Source organism: Lynx rufus, unplaced genomic scaffold (assembly GCF_022079265.1).
Source record: "Lynx rufus isolate CCGP_SWC_20201006 ecotype Redwood Valley unplaced genomic scaffold, mLynRuf1.p SCAF_2, whole genome shotgun sequence".
NCBI lineage: Eukaryota > Metazoa > Chordata > Mammalia > Carnivora > Felidae > Lynx > Lynx rufus.
Genome location: NW_025814834.1, coordinates 25,417,983 through 25,436,446, shown reverse-complemented (window position 1 = coordinate 25,436,446; position 18,464 = coordinate 25,417,983). Strand labels below are relative to the sequence as shown.

The 18,464-nt window shown below is 33.2% G+C and overlaps 1 protein-coding gene across 1 annotated transcript in view; it reads right to left on the bottom strand.

Moving 5' to 3' along the window:
• ERBB4 (erb-b2 receptor tyrosine kinase 4) overlaps nucleotides 1–18,464 on the bottom strand; it is a 730,912-nt gene that overhangs the window by 26,939 nt on the left and 685,509 nt on the right. Inside the window, exons 23-26 of the mRNA XM_047082226.1 lie at nucleotides 15,819–15,894; nucleotides 11,633–11,779; nucleotides 9,377–9,474; nucleotides 7,636–7,806 (exon numbers count right to left, since the gene is read on the bottom strand). Coding sequence (XP_046938182.1) covers nucleotides 7,636–7,806; nucleotides 9,377–9,474; nucleotides 11,633–11,779; nucleotides 15,819–15,894 — 492 coding nt within the window. The remainder of the gene's footprint in view (nucleotides 1–7,635; nucleotides 7,807–9,376; nucleotides 9,475–11,632; nucleotides 11,780–15,818; nucleotides 15,895–18,464) is intronic.

Genomic DNA, 18,464 nt, shown 5'->3' with positions numbered 1-18,464 from the left:
AGCTCTCTGCCCCTCCACTCCTCTCTCTCTCTCTCTCTCTCCTCTCTCTCTCTCTCTCTCTAAGTAAATAAACTTTAAAAAGAATGTTAAAAAATAAAATTAAAAAAAGAAAAAAGAGGCAAATCTATACTGTATAAGGAAAGATACCTCTTTGTTAAATTAACTACCTACCCACACTTCTGAACTAGAACAGAAAGCACCAACATGATCTATATTTTGAAAGAGATCAACTATGTGGGATAAGATTAGAGCTCTGAGAAATTTTGTGTATGTGAGCCAGAGAATAGTAGAAAATAAATTGCAGACACTGGTCAACTGGAAGGACCATGGAATTTTCTAAGATAAATGTTCAAAAATCCTTCAGCTATTGGTGACAATAGGATTATATATCATATAAAGAGAGATCTAATATAACATATATCATTCAAATTTATCCTATTATAAAAATGATAGGTATACTATCCTCATTTAACCAATGAGGAAAAAAAATGAAAAGAATTAGTGCTGATAAATGGTCAGGTGCTCAAAATATTCAGTAATAGTGTCTTTGATTTTGTACAATGTAAACACTATATATTTACAAATTGAGCCCATTTCCAAAAAAAAAAATAATGTGGATGTCAGTTAAGGAGATACTGTAGTAATTTCTGTGAAGTGATGAGGGGACCTGAATTATGGTCATGACAAAAGAAACAGAAGAGAGAAATTTAAGAGTTGTTTTTCAGGAAGTCCACAAAGGATTTTGTTTTGAATTGGATGATTTTTTTTATTTCCTTAAGTTTCTTTAGTTTCCTTAAACAATTATTTCTCACACAAAATATGAAGTATTTAACTATTAATATAAATGTACATTACAAAATTACCCTGTTATGTCAGCCTGAAATGGAACTAACTCAGTATTTGTGTCTCAAGCAAATTTTAAATTAAAGTTATTAACTGTTTTGACTTTGGATTACAGATGCTTTTTAATCAGCTTGAATTGGATGATTTTAATGAGAAGCAAGAGATTTCAAAGTCATGTTTCAAGCCTTCATAACAAAGAAAAAAATAGAAAATTTGGGAGGAAGCTCACCCCATCTCCTCTGATAACATAAGAGCTCTCAAGCATGTATAGATATGGAAATATTACAAAACCTAAGATTTTTAAAGTATACTTAAAAAAACATCTCCTTGCCTTTTTTCACATAGGATTTGTTTGTTTGGTTGTTTGGTTTGTTTTATTGTTCAGCCTTCCTTCTGACCCATTTCAGACCTGCACTATTGAAACTCTTGTTTCTGTTCCAAGCTACACCCTCATCCTCTAATAATGATGCAGCTAGAATGACGATCTTAGGCTAATTTGGTTTCCTTTGTCTTTTTCCCAAAATACTTAGCATATTGCTTGCAGAATACTATCTCCCCAACTAAAATATAAACTCTTTTTAGGCCAATCTTTGATTTGAAACTCTGCACCCTCATTGTTCAACACAGTGCCTAGCCCATGATAAATATCCAACATATTAATTCATTTACTCTTCCATCCTAATTAATAACTTGAACAATATAAAAATTATTACTTAGATGGGAAAAACTTTGGGACAAAAAATACTTAGTGATAATGGCATGTCATAGTAAGAAAGCTCCTTCTTTTGGCTTAATAGAGTAAAAAAAAAAAAAAAGAAAGAAAGAAAAAGAAAAAGAAATCCCAATCACATCTAAGATACGATGTGGGAATCCTTGACATATTTTGGAAGAAATGTAAAACCAATATCCTGAGACTACAATCATTTATCATCAAGTAGCAGCTGTTGTTAGAATTGATATTGATCCTTGGTAAATTGCAACCAGAGTAACATTGTTATATCATCACAAAACTCTCCCACTACATCATTTAGCTATGAGATGCTTCCTTAACTTGTGTCCTTAAGTTTTTCTCTTCTATATTCAATCACATAAGGACACAAGCATGTGGTGCAGAGGCAATACAAAATGCTTTGGGACATTTTCCAATTAAATATTTGCCAGAAGATAATACATAAATTCATAAAATATAATACTTAGTTCAAAAATTCATTTGATAATAAGGTACTTTTAAAATTAGAAAGAACTTAATAGGCAATATAGCTCAATTTTCTCATCGTTAAAGTGAAGAAACTGAATTTAGTTAAATGATATAACTAGGGCTGTAACGCCAGAGTTTGTTCTAAAAAGTGGCATTCCTGACATCCGATTTATTTTCTTTTTTACAATTACCATTAAGTGAATGAAAAGTGCTAGTTTCATACATAGTAAGAAGTTTAATAGGAACTTGAAATGAGGAACTTTCCCCTACCACACTGTTATTTTACGTATGGCCTCCAAGTGGGATTGTTGAAAGCTGGACTCAATTTCTAGATTTGCTTCTTATCATTTGTGTTATCTAAACTTTCCACAGCTCAATTTTCTTAAGTTTTAAAATGGGATGAATATTAGTGTCTACCTAATAGGGCTTTGTGAAATAAAAGTGAAACAGTAAATTTAAAATACTTAGAATAGTACCTTGGTCATAGTAAGCAGTCAATAAGTTTTAGCTGATAGTATTATTACTAGTTTTATGATTCCATAAAATAAGAAATCATAGCTTTGATCTGTTGAACAGTAAAAACAAATGTAATTGAAACTCTTATATTTTCAAATGTCATTATGGAAAGTGACATCATTATATTCCTGTCCCTGCATCATCATTTTGCTTGAATTTCTTCTAGTTTATATACATCATTAGGAAGCATATTTGGCATAATATCATAAATCCTATAGGGGAAACCAAAGTGCTTTGCATTTCTTTCTTTTTTTTAATTTGAGAGAGAGAGAGAGAGCGAGCGTGCATGAGCAGGGAAGAAGAAAAGAGGAAGGGAGAGAGAGAGAGAGAGAGAGAGAGAGAGAGAGAGAGAGATTGACAATCCTAGGTGGGTTCTACGTTCAGCATGAAACCTGATGTGGGGCTTGATCCCATGACCCAGGGATCATGACCTGAGATGAAATCAAGAGTCAGACTCTCTAATGACTGAGCCACTCAGGTGCCCCTCTATTTTTTCTAAGTGATGAATTAGTAAAACTCTTAATGGGAATTACAATGTGTGTGGTAGCCTTACTAGGATATCTTTATCAAAGTTACAAAATTTAATTTGAGGGAAAAGTGATAGTAGCACAAAATAAAGTGTGTAAGATCCCACTTTATGAGCAGTCAAATATTCAGCCTACAACCAATTATTTAGAAACTGATCACATTTTTGAGATACTAAGCTTCTTTATTTTTCTTCATCCTTTGTTTCTTCTGCTTACATTTTATTCATTTCTCAACCTATCCATGTAACCTATTCTGGAAGAAAGAGGGCAAAAGGAGGAGGAAAAAATCAGATCTGTTAATGTAGTTATTTCTTAGCAGTGTGAAAGAAGTGTAAATTGTCATGAGAGAACCACTGTGGGTCACCTGCTCCACCAATGTGCAGCAGCTATAATTCCTTTGTCTTCCCCTGGCCTGGATAATTGAGAGCTAGCTGATATGTTTGGAAAGATGTAGAGTACTGCATCTTTAAAACTATTCATCACAAATGACTGAATGATCCAGCAACAATTGAAACCTTCTCTACAAAAATGTACTGAAGATTTTAAATTAAAATTTCCAATATTATTAAAGCTAAAATATTTTTAGTCATATCAAGTTATTAGCTATCTTTATCATTGCTCCTGTATTTGGTATACAATTCACTATGCCAGAGAAATATAAATCTAGGTAACTCAAAAGAAAAAGACAATTCTTATCCACATGAACAGAAAAATATCTGCACAGAAATTCAAAAATTGTACAAGGATTTAATTTAAAAAATCAGGCATTATGTATTTAAATAAATATATCAAGAGAGAAAGAAGGCAGTCATGGAGCCCAAAACCTATTGAAAGACTGAATACACAAATGGACAATGGCTAGATCATACATAAAAACAGAAGTCTAATCCCCAACTTAATAGCAACTTACCTGGGAAACCGTATCTATAATAAACAGGCCAGGAAGCCAGTCCTGTTATATAAGTTTTGCAGGAAGCCAGATTGTTACCTCCAGCAGCAATCTAGGAAGCTAAATAATAACATATGTAACAACTTAACCAAAGTTGTCAGGCCTTGAGTAACTAATAGCTTCTCTAAGTTTTGTCACCACTTTCAATTTAGGACAAACCAGAGAAAGACAAATATGTACCTGTAACTAATTACACTGGATGTCCCACTTCTAATTACCTACCCTCTTATAGTTTCCCCATGCCAAAAGCCTCCAACCAAAGCATACTTGAAGCCTTCCCTTTTCTCCACTATAAAGCTTTCCCACTCTTGTGTTTGAGACTCTGCCAAAATGCAAGTGGCAGCGGCGAAGTCCCTTGCTATAACAAGCTCTGAATAAAGAGGCTTCGCTTCTCTCATTTGTTTGGTCTTCATTAATTTCCACACTATTGAGCATCTCCTACATATCCATCAATGGGGAACACACTTAGGTATCCTAAAAAGATAACCTTCACAATATTCTTAGCAGATATTTTGAAGTTTATTTATTTTGAGAGAGAAGGAGAGAGACAGAGAGAGAGAGAATCCCAAGTAGGTTCTGCGCTGTCAGCACAGAGCCTGATTCAGGGCTCAATCCCACAAAACCTTGAGATCATGACCTGAGCTGAAACCAAGAGTCAGACGCTTAACCGACTGAGCCACCCAGGCACTTCTGAGTAGATTTTAAATCTTCATTTTACAGATGTACAGACCTGAAGTTTGTAGAAGTTACACAGCTTCTCATGTTCTTCCATTTTCATCATGCTAGAGTAAGCATTTTTGGTATATTATAGTGATAAAAGTATTTGAGATAGTATTAAAATGGTACTAACAATAACAATAATAATAACAACAACAGGTCTAAATTTGTTGGGTGTTTTTTAGCAACACTTGCATCTGTATCTATCAACTTGCTGGATAAATGTCAGCTTTGTAGTTTTAATTGATTCATTGCTTTTAAGTCATGACATGTATCAAAATACATACAGATTTTGAAATAAAAGCACCATAGAATAAATTACATCTATATCTTATTTGCTATAAAAAAAAAAAAAACACATCAGCAGAAGTACTCAGTCAAGTAGTGATTGAATCAATAGGTTTTTCTAGATAATATGTAGAAAACGTTGTGATATATGATATTGGAAAGGAAATAAGTACAAATGAAATTTGAGTGATTCTTAAAAGAGAATAAGTATGTATTTGCCTGGCACTTTTTAAAGGGTAATTGTTTAGCAATCACATAAATTAACTACCATTGTATTTATTTTACATATGAAGAAACAAGATGTAAAGTTATTAAGAACAACATGTAAAATTTATCAGCTAGTGAGCAAAAGAATCTATATTTAAAAGCCGAATTAGTTTTTGGTTTCGAAGTTTAGCAAATATGCTCAAGAAACACTTGATTAAAATTCACTTTAAGATATTCCCTTACCACATAAGTTGGCCACAGAACCTAAAACTGAAGTAATTTATTTTCTAACTATAAAATAATATAACTTAGCTTTCTAGGAAGAAAAAGGGAAAATAGCATTTGCACAAATTAGAAATTACCATGGAAGTTACATAAAACCAAGTTTTTTAAAATAGGAAAACACAGATGAAGTTACATAAAACCAGATTTTTTTTTTAAATAGGAAAACACAGATGATTAATCAGGCCTCTTAATGCCTGAAAATAAAATGGTATTTAAGCACAATTCCCCTAACAAAGACCTGAAAAACTAAAAAGAAATCTACAGATAACATTGTTTAAATAATAATGTGGAATAAGAAATGATAACTGAAGGCCAAATAATTTCTCATGTGGCTTCTACTTTGTCTCACTAATTTCATTTAGTTAATTCAAACCTTTATTAAGAATTCCTTGCATTGAGCATAAATTAAAATGAACAGAAAGTTGAAATCTGAGACGCCTTATGAAAAGAAAAAGATTCAAGCTCTTGGTCCTATAGCATTTCATGTTAAGGAAGGAAAACTGTTTTCTGAAATGTCTCTATTTTAAGAAAAGCAATACATTTGTCACATAAAATTACAATCACCAAAGTTATAATTTGGCCATGTTGCTAAGTATATGGAGGGGGGAAAGTTGCTTCCTTTATATACCTTAAGGACTTTGTTCCTTCCTATAAACAAGACTGATGTTCAATGAGTATTGATTTAATTTGCAAACCTTTTAGTTGTCTTCTCCCCATTGGGAAGCACTGACATATTTTTCATAGAAAATAAAAATTGAGGTATTTATTTTGCCTTCTTCTACATCAGCCCTTCTAAATGGAGCAAATGAGCAAAAGGTATGGGAGAGGTTGGAGGATGCATTTCGTAATCACCCAGGGGATTTCTCAAACTGCATTTATCTCAAACATTGAGGTCTATGTCAAGAAAAACAACCATATGATGAAAATAACATGTTCCAATAACTTTGAGGCAGCAGTATGTGTGATAGAGGCAGGCTGCCTACATTAGAATCCTACTCTCCCACTGGCTAACTGTAGGACACCAGTCAAATCACTTAATTGTGACAAGTTTCTTCATTTTAAGATGGAGATAATGTTAATAGAACCTAATGATATTGTTGTAAGGAATAAGAGACTTAATATATATGTGTTGACACAGGGTAAACACCAGGTTTATATATATGTTGACACGGGGTAAACACCAGGTAAGTGTTATGTTATTATTGCTGTGGATCTGAAATAAAGCAAAGAACTTCACTTATGAAAATGAGCAGCAAGTTGAAAGGTTTCTTATGCTTGTGGTCGAGACAAATAGAATGCTGTCTGTTCCACCAGCTATGATAATGTTCTTAAATGAAGGAGGCTGGATACTTCTTGAAGCCAGGGATTATGTCAAAATACTTTGAATCTCAAGTGTCTAATCATGCCTTACATGTAGGAGTACTCAATACATGTTGACTGAACATTAAATATTTTTTTAAAAAATAAACAAATGAATGAACACATGGATTGACAGTTTTCAGAAGAAGAATGATAGTCGTATAGAGTGTGCTTAATATTTAAAATTAAATGCAAGTTCTTTTCAGAAGCTTCTTTCAAAACCTAAATCTACATCTTAGAATTGGTTCAGCAGTCCCCCCAAAAGGATTGATATAGTTCAAAGTATTGCAGTTTTCTATTTCGACTTCAAAGTGACAGGAAATACTTAAAGTCTCTTGAGTGAAAGAGGTTGTACTTGTATCACCTCTTGACTAATAAATAAGTCCTATCATCTTTTTTAAAGAGCCTATCTTGTTAAGAATTTTCATTTATATAAACACAGAGTTCTATTAGCTTGAATTGGTTGTAGATTTTTTTTAAAACTAAGATTTAAGTAACATACGACAAAAGCAACATTCCTCTTTTTGAAATTTTAAAAATACTTCAGAGTACATATTCTATTACCTATGTTTGTGTTTCAAAATTAACTATATATGGCATGTCTTTCCCTGGTATAGTATGTTTTTAATCTAGGAATCACCCGGAATTGAGCTGTATAATTATTTTGTAATTCCAGTGCTTATAATATGTTTGCATGATTTGTTTCTCAGAAATAACATGGGAGGTGGTATATAATCATTTCTTACCCTATTTGAGTCAATTCTTGCTCTGGAAGTATAGATGGGAGGTGGGATGTTGAAAGCCTGAGGGACCAGGTATTCCTCAGCATCCATCATATCTTCCAGGTCCTCTTCATCCAAGAGATTCTGAAAGAACTTGCTGTCATTTGGACTGGGAAGCTTCATGCGATCATCACCCTAAAAGTTTGCCCACCAGACAAACAAACAAACAAAGATTCTTCATCTTAAATATATGGACTTTGCAGCAAATTTATGTAATATCAAAACAAGTGGTTGAAAATTCATGCACTTGTTTAAAAAATAACTGTTTAACACATTTACCAGTCACAAAGGAACTTGTAACATACTTAGATATGACACGGTAAGATAAATACATTTAATAGAATGTGATAAACGCCATTAGAGGTAATTATGGCAGTATGCTATGGCTCTTTTGAGGGAGGCATAATCTATTTCAGACGTGAGAATAACTGTATAGGCTTCATTGCCAAGATGTTGTTTGAGCTGTGACTTTAAGAGTAAGCAATAAAGGGCAATTGACTTCTCAATCTTTACTGTATTTTATTTGGTTGGTTTGATAGAGTAGAGTTATCAGGACATGTAGGCTCCATGATTTTTTTTTTTTAATGTTTATTTACTTTTGAGAGAGAGAGAGAGAGAGAGAGAGAGACAAAGCGTGAGCAGAGGAGGGGCAGAGGGAGAGGGAAACAGAACCTGAAACAGGCTCCAGGCTCTGAGCTGTCAGCACAGAGCCCGACTCGGGGCTCGAATACCCGAAACACCAGATCATGACCTGAGCCAAAGTCAGATGCTTAACAGACCGAGCCACCCAGGCGCCCCCATGATTTATTCTATAGAATGACACTGTTAAAGTGATAGCTTTAAAAATCACAGCAAAAGTGGCAAATAATATAAACAAGGGTGGGAGAGACACCAAAACCCTACTCTTTTTTTGCCTCCTATATTTCTTAAATATGATTTTTTTATTTTTCAAAATTATGTGACATTTTGTATATAAGTGGTTTATGCAAGTTAATTTGGGAGAAAAATAACTAGGAACTATTAGATTCTAAATCCTGACTTTTATCTTCATGGCAGACTATTAATAGGAAGATAAATGCTACCTTGTTTCATTGAGGAAAATTAGTTCAGTGTAACCCAAGGTCCACTTGTTTATGATTTAGGCAAAATAATCATAGAGAAATATATTATAATTTTTAAATTATCCAATCCAGTGATTCTAGTGTTTAATATAAAATGTTCTTTTGGACTGTTATTTGATTCATATGTACATCCATTCACTGGAATCTGAGTTATTGCTTGGATACTGTATATCTCCCTTAACAAAACAAAATATATTTATAAATATATTTTAGGAAATTGAATGCAATATACTGACACTTTTAATTCACTGTCTTAAAACCTGGACAAGATTAAAACAAAAATCCATCTTCCCTTTATTCTGAAAGGGAAGATTATAATAATGGACATGACTTAACGCATAATGTTAACAAAAAGCAGAGTGCTAGAAGGTTTATCTGAGGATAAGGACTTCTTATGTATATGGATAATCATAATTATCTGGCCATTCAATAGCAGAGGCACTTGAATACTAAGGCAAGATTCCTAGAAGGAGTTCTGACATCAACTAGAAACCTCTTTTCCATAAGTCATTTCACATAATATTCTGCTTAATCGATTTATGAATGGTGATTTACAAAGTTCCAGCGTCCAGATATGTACCAACCTGAATAACTAGATATCTTTGAGGGTCTCGAGCCATCCTCGAAAATTCAGCAGCCAGTTCCTTAAATTTAGGTCTACTGTCTGCATCAATCATCCAGCCTAGAAATTCACACACAGTAAGAGGGTCACTGTATCTATCCATAATTAGGAAGAAGTAGGATGTAAATTTTACGAAAACATAGGCTGTTTGAAAAATACTGTTTTAGTAATAATGATCTAAAAAAAACAAAGAAAGCTAAAGAAAGAAATAATCCAATAGGCAAGGTTCTATCTCAAGCAGTTTGTTGATGTTCATAAGTAAATGTGAATAAGAGAAACTTTTTATTCTGTTGATCTAATTTAAAAGTAATTTTTCTTCTTATGAAACATTACCCTAGGCTAACTATAGGAACTTACAGAATCTCCTATATTTTTTTCTTAAGTGGAGAGAATGCTTCCTTTTTCTTTCTTTCTTTTTTTAAAATTTTTCTTGGATGGCTATAGAGGAGTTGATGGGGACATAATTTATTATTTTCTATTAGGAGTGACATAGAATACAAATTTTAGTTACAATGCAGTGCACCAGCACAGGGGAGGGGGTGGGGGTGGGGAAAGAAATAGAAAGCAACTTTCTCAAGCTGTTTTTTTTCCTGGTGGGAGAAAAAAAAACAATGCAAAGTAATTGGTAATGTTTGTTCAGCACTAGCCATTAGCTTATCTAACTAGTAACCTTTGCAGCATAAAAATACTATCAGCAATTTTCAAGGTATGTATTATTATTTAGCTGGGAGTCTAGATAAAGTGGGTCTTATCTCCCCAGGCTCTGCTTAGCTGATGAGATCACAAGAATACAAGTACTAAGCTTTCCTTGATTTTCTTGTCAAGTGACCCTTTTCTTAGGTATTAAAACTCATAAAAGCAAGGTAAAACTCTCTATTAGGCAAAATCTGTTCCTGATTTCTCATTGTTTCATCAGAGTATCAAAATGAAGTATATAAATCATTTCTTATGCTACTTATGAGATCAAATTATATAATGTATGCATGTTTTTAAGGTTTTTTGCATAGATGACTACTGAAGATGCTTGATTCAATAAAGTTATAAAGTGAGTTTCTTTTTTCTGGGAGTTCAATTTTTATTCTTGTTCTGGGAAGTCTTTGGGTGTCATTTCATGTATCATTAATATCACCTGATTTTTTTCCCTCTCCTAATAAAGCTGCACTGTATGCATCCATTTGCACACACACACACAAAATTGCTGTTGATACCAAGATGCTAATGAGAAAATAGGTGTTTCTGGAATTATTAGAACCTAAAAAGGTTAACTTCGCCAGGAGGTATCCGTTTCTTTCTAACTAAATATTGAGTAAATAGAACTATGCTTAGAGAAAAGGGCATGCTGACCTGAACTGGAAGGCACATTTTTTATTTCTTTCCTCACTGTCAGAATGTATCACACATGTCATGAATATAAATCTGAGTAGACCTGGGTCCAAAGTCTCTTATTAATAAGATGCTTATTCACCTTCACCAGTTTGTTTCTTTGCTAACCCTGTGTAAATCGAAAGGGGAAAACCCCAGATTACACAAGAAAGATTGCTGAATGTTAATCTCACTTAAATTAACTAGGAAACTCCAGAGACTTCCTTAATTCTATTTAAATTAAGAGCCTAGGCTGCCAAAACATATTTATAATACGTATGTGTCTGGGGCATAGAAAGGAGGAAAAAAAAGTAAGAGCGTTTGATGTAAACAAATGATCAAATTGAAAAAAAAAGTAAACATTCATAATCTTTTTATTTGACTGTAGATTCATGTCTTCCTACTTTCCATTCTGTCCTGCTAATTTCCTGTTGACTAAAACTGGTAAACCTATTTCCATTTAATTCATTTTTTCAACTATCAGCTTCAAGCTTTCTTTCTTTATATCAGATCATTTGTTTAGACTGCTATTTTCCTATAAAGATTACTAACATTATTGTAACTAATTACATCTCTTTATGAAAGACAATGTGATTGTCATGGAAATGATAAGAATCAAAGTGAAATGAATCAGAAGAGAAAGAGTCATATAATTTTGACTTCATAACATGGAAGCATGATATTGCTTCCTATTCATAATAATCACAAAAACGCAGGTGTTTACATGATCTTTTCATAATTATTTTTGGACTTTTACATTTTTCAATATACAAAAACATTATGCAGGTAGATTAATCTATACTATTGCTTTACTAAGAGTGATGATGGTGATGATGAAATTATTTTGCAATCTTACATTTGACCATGACCATGTAAACGTCAATAGTGCAGATAGGAGGCTGGGGCAAACGTTCTCCTTTCTCTAATAAATCCGGGATTTCTCTGGTTGGAATTCCATCATAGGGTTTTCCTCCAAAGGTCATCAGTTCCCATATGGTAACTCCTAAATTGGAGATCAAATATTTACATAAGCATATTAACAACATACTTTGAATAAACCAGCAGTATGCCAGTGACAAAAGAAAGCTCCCTAGAAGGCAATCAAAATTAGACTAAAGAAAAGCTCTTCAGATTTCTATATTCATTAGCAGAAGCCCAGTGACAAAATCTTTGTGGGAAATTCAATTATCTTATTATTGTCTTGAAATTTTTAATGAGTAGCAGAGACAATTCAGAGTGCGTATCAGAACACAGAATCTTTTCCCCATGTCTACTTTTAAGTAATGTTAACATTTGCTGATTCTAGTTAATTTTCACTACACCGCATTAGAGTCTATCAAACAATTTACTATAAACATGTGTATCTAGTATTAAGTAAATATGATTGCAGGCAAAATCTGATGTTGACTAATTTTGACATTAACCTCTTTGTTATTAAAAGCCCTATGGGCTAAGCTGTGGTGCCAAAATGAATACCTTATGTTATGATAAATAATCATGGCTCTCTCTTTAACTCACACAAAGAGAACAAGTGGAAAACACACACACACACACACACACACACACACACACACACACAGAGATTTATTTCTTTAATACCTGTGAGACCCTGAGTGAGGAATGATCCATATATACCATAATACATGTGAAGTAGGCATCACAAAATTGAAAGGAATCAATAATAGTTGATCCCTTAGATAATGAAACCACCTTCTTGAATCACTAGAAGAGTGATTTGTTCTGTAAAAGCAAATACCCTAAATATTAACATGCAAATAGCTAGCATTGATGAAAATGATTCTGATTTGAACAATACTATACACATAACAGACCTCTTCTTTGTGATCTAATAATTATACAATTAAGAAGTTATCATTTCTTAAGGTTAAGGATTATAAGTTCAGAAAGAGCTGTATGTGTATAGGAGTCTCACCAGGTGAATTTTGATTGGTGCATATAATATGCAAAATATGGTTTAATATAAAATCCATTAATTAGGACCATGCTTTCTTTTCCATGTCCATCTGTAATGAATTATTTATTCATTTTTAGTTCATAACAGTTATCATTGACTAATAATAAAAATACAAAGCTTAAAATATAAAAGTATATGTGAATTGCCAATTATCCTTTATAATAAGATCACTACCTGATTTTTTGATTAATATTTATATCTTATAATTCTTATATAAAAATGTAATTAGCGACACAATTTAATTGATTGATCTTTATTAAACCCTACTTATGAGGCACCTGGGTGGCTCAGTCAGTTGAGTGACTCTTGGTTTTGGTTCAAATCATGATCTCATGGGTTTGTGAGATCGAGCTCCATGTAGGGCTCCATGCTGTCAGCATGAAGCCTGCTTGGGATTCCCTCTCTCTCTCTCTCTCTCTCTCTGTCCCTCTGTCTCTCTCTTCCCTTCCCCTGCTCTCTCTCTCTCTCTCCCTCTCAAAATAAACAAATAAATAAACTTAATTTTTTTTAAATCCTACTTAATTTTGCATATTAAAAAATGACTTCCTAGAGCCAATAATTAAGATTCAGTGTCCATGAGGCAGACTGGAACAAGTTAAGAACTGGATGGCTGTCCATTTCTATTCAGTCAGTCAATATAAATACACATTTAGGGGCGCCTGGGTGGCGCAGTCGGTTAAGCGTCCGACTTCAGCCAGGTCACAATCTCGCGGTCTGTGAGTTCGAGCCCCGCGTCAGGCTCTGGGCTGATGGCTCGGAGCCTGGAGCCGGTTTCCGATTCTGTGTCTCCTTCTCTCTCTGCCCCTCCCCCGTTCATGCTCTGTCTCTCTCTGTCCCAAAAATAAATAAACGTTGAAAAAAAATTTTTAAATACACATTTATAGAATATATATTTAATGAGGACATTTTATGAACTTATGTATGCAATTATAGAAGACAGAATATATGCCCTCATATCTCTATCAGAACTTACAAGAAAAATGCAAAGCAATTACAAATCAAAATAATAGAAAATATAATAAACAGAAACATAAATACAAAAACAAAATCAGGAACATCAAAACCCCTACTTCTGCCAGTAATAATTTAATTAAATCTTTTTAGGAGTGACAAGATAGGGTTAAACAGAGATGGCTTCATGCAGAAGGACAATTACAGGAAAACTGAATCAGAAACATTCTCAAAACATACAATTCTATCATCCAGAGATATAAACCATAGCCAATGCATATTTATTTTTGTAAAAATAAAGATGAACCCGGTGGCAATTTTCTACAAAGGTTCACTGTAAACAACATTATGTTTCTGTCTTGTATACCATTTGCAATCAACTATAGTATATCATAAAAATCCTAAAATGCCTTATGGGTATGGATTGATGACCTGGGCTATATTTCAAAGCAGAGTACTACTTATCTATCTATCTATCTATCTATCTATCATCTCTCTATCAATCTATCTATCATCTATCTGCCTACTTACTTATTTTAGAGGCCATTTAAAATTTGACTGTAGTAGACTGTTACATTTATTTCAGGGAAACATACATAGGAAAAAGGGAAAAGAAAAAGAAAAAAGTATATGACATATATCAAAATGTGTGTGTAATATATAATCTATCATATAAAATATAATCTATGGATTTATCTCTATCATATAATATATAAGCTAATTTGTACCATATAATATATATAATAGATTTATTTTTCTATTAAGTCCTTACAGTTCAACAACTAAATTTTACAAGCATTTTCCTATACTTGTTTAAATCTCAAACACATCACACTTTCTACTTCTAAGCTGAGTAGAACACATGAGGCCTTACATGGAAATTTTAAACCTATAGCATACATGTATAGAGGAGGAAAAAAAACACTTTAAAGAAATGCCTTATTTTTATTTTACTTTTATTTTTTAAAATATTTATTTTTGAGAGAGAGAGATGAGAGAGAGAGAGAGCATGCGCGAGCGCCAACGGGGGAAGGGCAGAGAGAGAGGGAGACAGAGAATCTGAAGCAAACTCTAGGCTCTGAGCTGTCAGCACAGAGACCAAGATGGGGCTCAAACCCATGGACCTAGAGATCACGACCTGAGCCAAAGTAGGAGGCTTAACCAACTGAGCCACCCAAGAGCCTCTTAAGTTTTTTTTAAAGATAATTTGTGCTTTTCTAGATAAGAGGTGTAAGTTCTTTAATGATTGAATAGCTTAAATCTTTTGCCTAAAAAAAACAATAATAAAGATAAAGCAAAGTTTAAATTTGAGTGAACTAAATTGTATCATGCTTTCAAGACCCACCACTCCCTTTTTCCTTAAATGGACATTGTGCTTTTAATTTGTAAGAAATACTGGTTTTATTTAAACTTAGAAAAGCTATTGATTCATTCTCATTAATATCTGGATGGACTTAGGTTGTGAATAGACAGATGCTAAATATCTCATTTCAACAATTAAATTAAATGCATTACATGAATGTTCTAAGTTTGAAGACCACTCTTTTCCAGTTCATATTATTCACTCTCTAATATGTCTGTTTATTCCAAAGTAATTTTTAAATTAAAATCAAAGGTGCGATTAGTAATCTTCTCATATCTCTCCCCTCACATTTAGTGCTTTCACCTATTTGCTTTCAGTAATTGTTGTTCTTTGTTACAATAACTTCTTTCTTATTATAGAACAGACATTCTTTCATTTTTAACATGTTTTCAAAGAGTTTTTGATAATTAAGGCCATGAGGTTCTATGACATTGTTCCTAAACTAAAGTTGACTTTTTTTTTTTCCTGTCAAAATGATCACAAAAGTTGCTACCAAACCAAAGATTATGGTAGACAACTCAACTGAGATATTAACATATTACATTTTAGAGAATGAAGGAATAAAAAAAAGGCAGATAATATTATTTAGAGGTTTTTTTTTTTTATGGAATAGCAAAGAGTTAATTCCTTTAAGAAACAAGGCTTATAAGTATTTCCAACACAATAAAATAAGTTGGTTTAAGATATTTCACATGAACCTAATATATTTAATTTTGCCTTAAAACCCTTAATTCACAAGGAAGATTTATTTACCATAACTCCAAACATCACTCTGATGGGTGAACTTCCTGTAGTGTATACACTCCAGAGCCATCCATTTAATTGGCATCTGAGAAATAAAAAGAGAAATAAAAAGTTAACTTTTTATAGTTATATAAAAATTCATTTCTATAGTCATTTCTCAAAATATGAGCTTCTAGGCTTGCCTCAGTTGTATTTTTTGATTGTGTGTATAGAAAATATAAATATAATAATAATAATAATAATAAATGTTATTTTTAAAGTTTATTTATTGTTTAATTTACAACCAACTTAGCATATGGTGCAACATTGATTTCAGGAATAGATTCCTTAATGCTTCTTATCCATTTAGCCCATCCCTCCTCCTACAACCCCTCCAGCAACCCTCTGTTTGTTCTCTATATTTAAGAGCCTTTTATGTTTTCTCCCCCTCTGTGTTTTTATATTTTTTCCTTCCCTTCCCTTATGTTCATCTGTTTTGTATCTTAAATTCCTCATATGAGTTAAGTCATGATATTCGTCTTTCTCTGGCTAATTTCACTAGCATAATGCCCTCCAGTTCCATCCACATTGTTGCAAACGGCAAGATTTCATTCTTTTTGATTGCCGAATAATACTCCATTGTATATATATATACACCACATCTTCTTTATCCATTCATCCATTGATGGACATTTGGGTTCTTTCCATACTTTGGCTATTGTCGATAGTGCTGCGATAAACATTGGGGTGCATGTGCCCCTTCGAAACAGCACACCTGTATCCCTTGGATAAATACCTAGTAGTGCAAATTCTGGGTCGTAGGGTAGTTCTATTTTTAATTTTTTGAGGAACCTCCATACTGTTTTCCAGAGTGGCTGTATCAGTTTGCATTCCCACCAGCAGTACTTAATAATAAATGTTATTTTTTAATACAGGGAACCATGAATTGAAATTTATAAAATTCTAGAAGTGAAATAACCTAAAGATATATTTTTAAAAGCTTCAAAAACAATGACAAGTAAAAGAATAAAATAAGTATCATTTTCTCTATTTCTTAATGTTCAGCAATTAATTCAGTTACTAGTTATTATGACTCTCAATACTACTCTAAACATCTAAGATATGTGCTTCTAAAAATATGGTCTATTACATTTTTGCCCCCAAAATGAGACTCCTTACATTTTCAGTTATCCCTTCAGAACATTTCTGACCACCAGTACAATGGACTCTTTCTACACTTGCCCTTTCCTTTTTCCTCTCATATAATCTGGTCACTTAAAACACCCACAATAATGTATTCCAAAGTTAGGCTTGCTTTATTCCCCAGCCACAAATGGTCTCCCTTGTTTTGGTTAGCCAGTATTGAAAATACATACCAAAATAGGTATTATATAAAAGGATACGAGAGGATCAGTACCAATCTATTACCACTACAAGAAAAACAACTCACATACCCTGCTGATGATGGGTCAGCAGAGTAAGTTTCAACTAGGAACGGCAGCATTATATAGCTGAAAATATAATTAGGTTCTACAGAATAAAGATAAACACTTCTACTTTGCAGTTGAAAGCTTAAAACTAAATAGGCCTTTGAAATCATGAGGTTCGCTGCTCACCAAGGTGACATCAAGGTAACTCTATGACAGAATCATGGCATTCAGTGAAAGGGAACAGAAGACACATTGAAAGTAATTTCCCTATGGGCAAGGAGTTAGCTGACTTTATGGACTACGGACATTGTGTTAAAGAAGTAAGTTTAAATCACAGGTGGCTTGATAAAGACTTAATGGTAACTAGGCATTTAAAGCTATAATGAATCTTGCTTTAGACAAATCCTACAGCTGTATGTTCTTAAGACAAGTCAAGTCATGTGATTTATGGACTTCTACTGTGCAATCTTGTAGTGAATTTCAAAGCTGTGGTCTCAAACTGCTGCAATTTGGTAGTAAACAGGCAAAATAGTCTAATAAAATCAAGGAAAGGTCAGGAAATACTACAAACCTTAAGTTTTTTTAAATTTTATTTTCTTTTGTCTTGTGATAAGATTTGAAGATATATAGTTATATAAGATATACAAAGTTATATAAAAATCATATACTACATGATACATAAAATCAATGCTAAGCATTTGAAAGCATTGCAAAATATTTATAACACATATTTGGATGGCTCATGATAAATAAGGCACATGATAAATATATTTATATGACACTTTAATAACTTTTTTTTGTTAGCATGAGTTTATACATAGGTTAAGGTTGCATTTGCTTATTTCATTTGGCCTCTCCTGGTCCAAGTTTTGCTAGGGGGACCTCCAGATGGAGAAGAGATATCCTCACTGTACAGCCAAGGCCAGAAATCTTAGCATCAGGTTAATGAGAAAAACAAGAGCCGGAACTAAGGCATGAGCCGGGACCATATGGCAGGAATACAGTTGTCAGGCAGGGCCTGAGACTAGAGAGTCAGAAACGTAGAAGAGGCAATGGCACTGTTAAGATTCCTGGGACATAGCAGGCTGCATTCTGGTGGAGAGAATCAAAAAATAAAGTAAATTGGTCAATCATATTCTATGATAAAAGCTGAAAAAAATATAACCATATTAAGAGGAATCTGTTGTACCTGGTATAGGAGGATTCGAGGTTAAATAGGATGATGAACTTTCCAGTGAGTTATGGT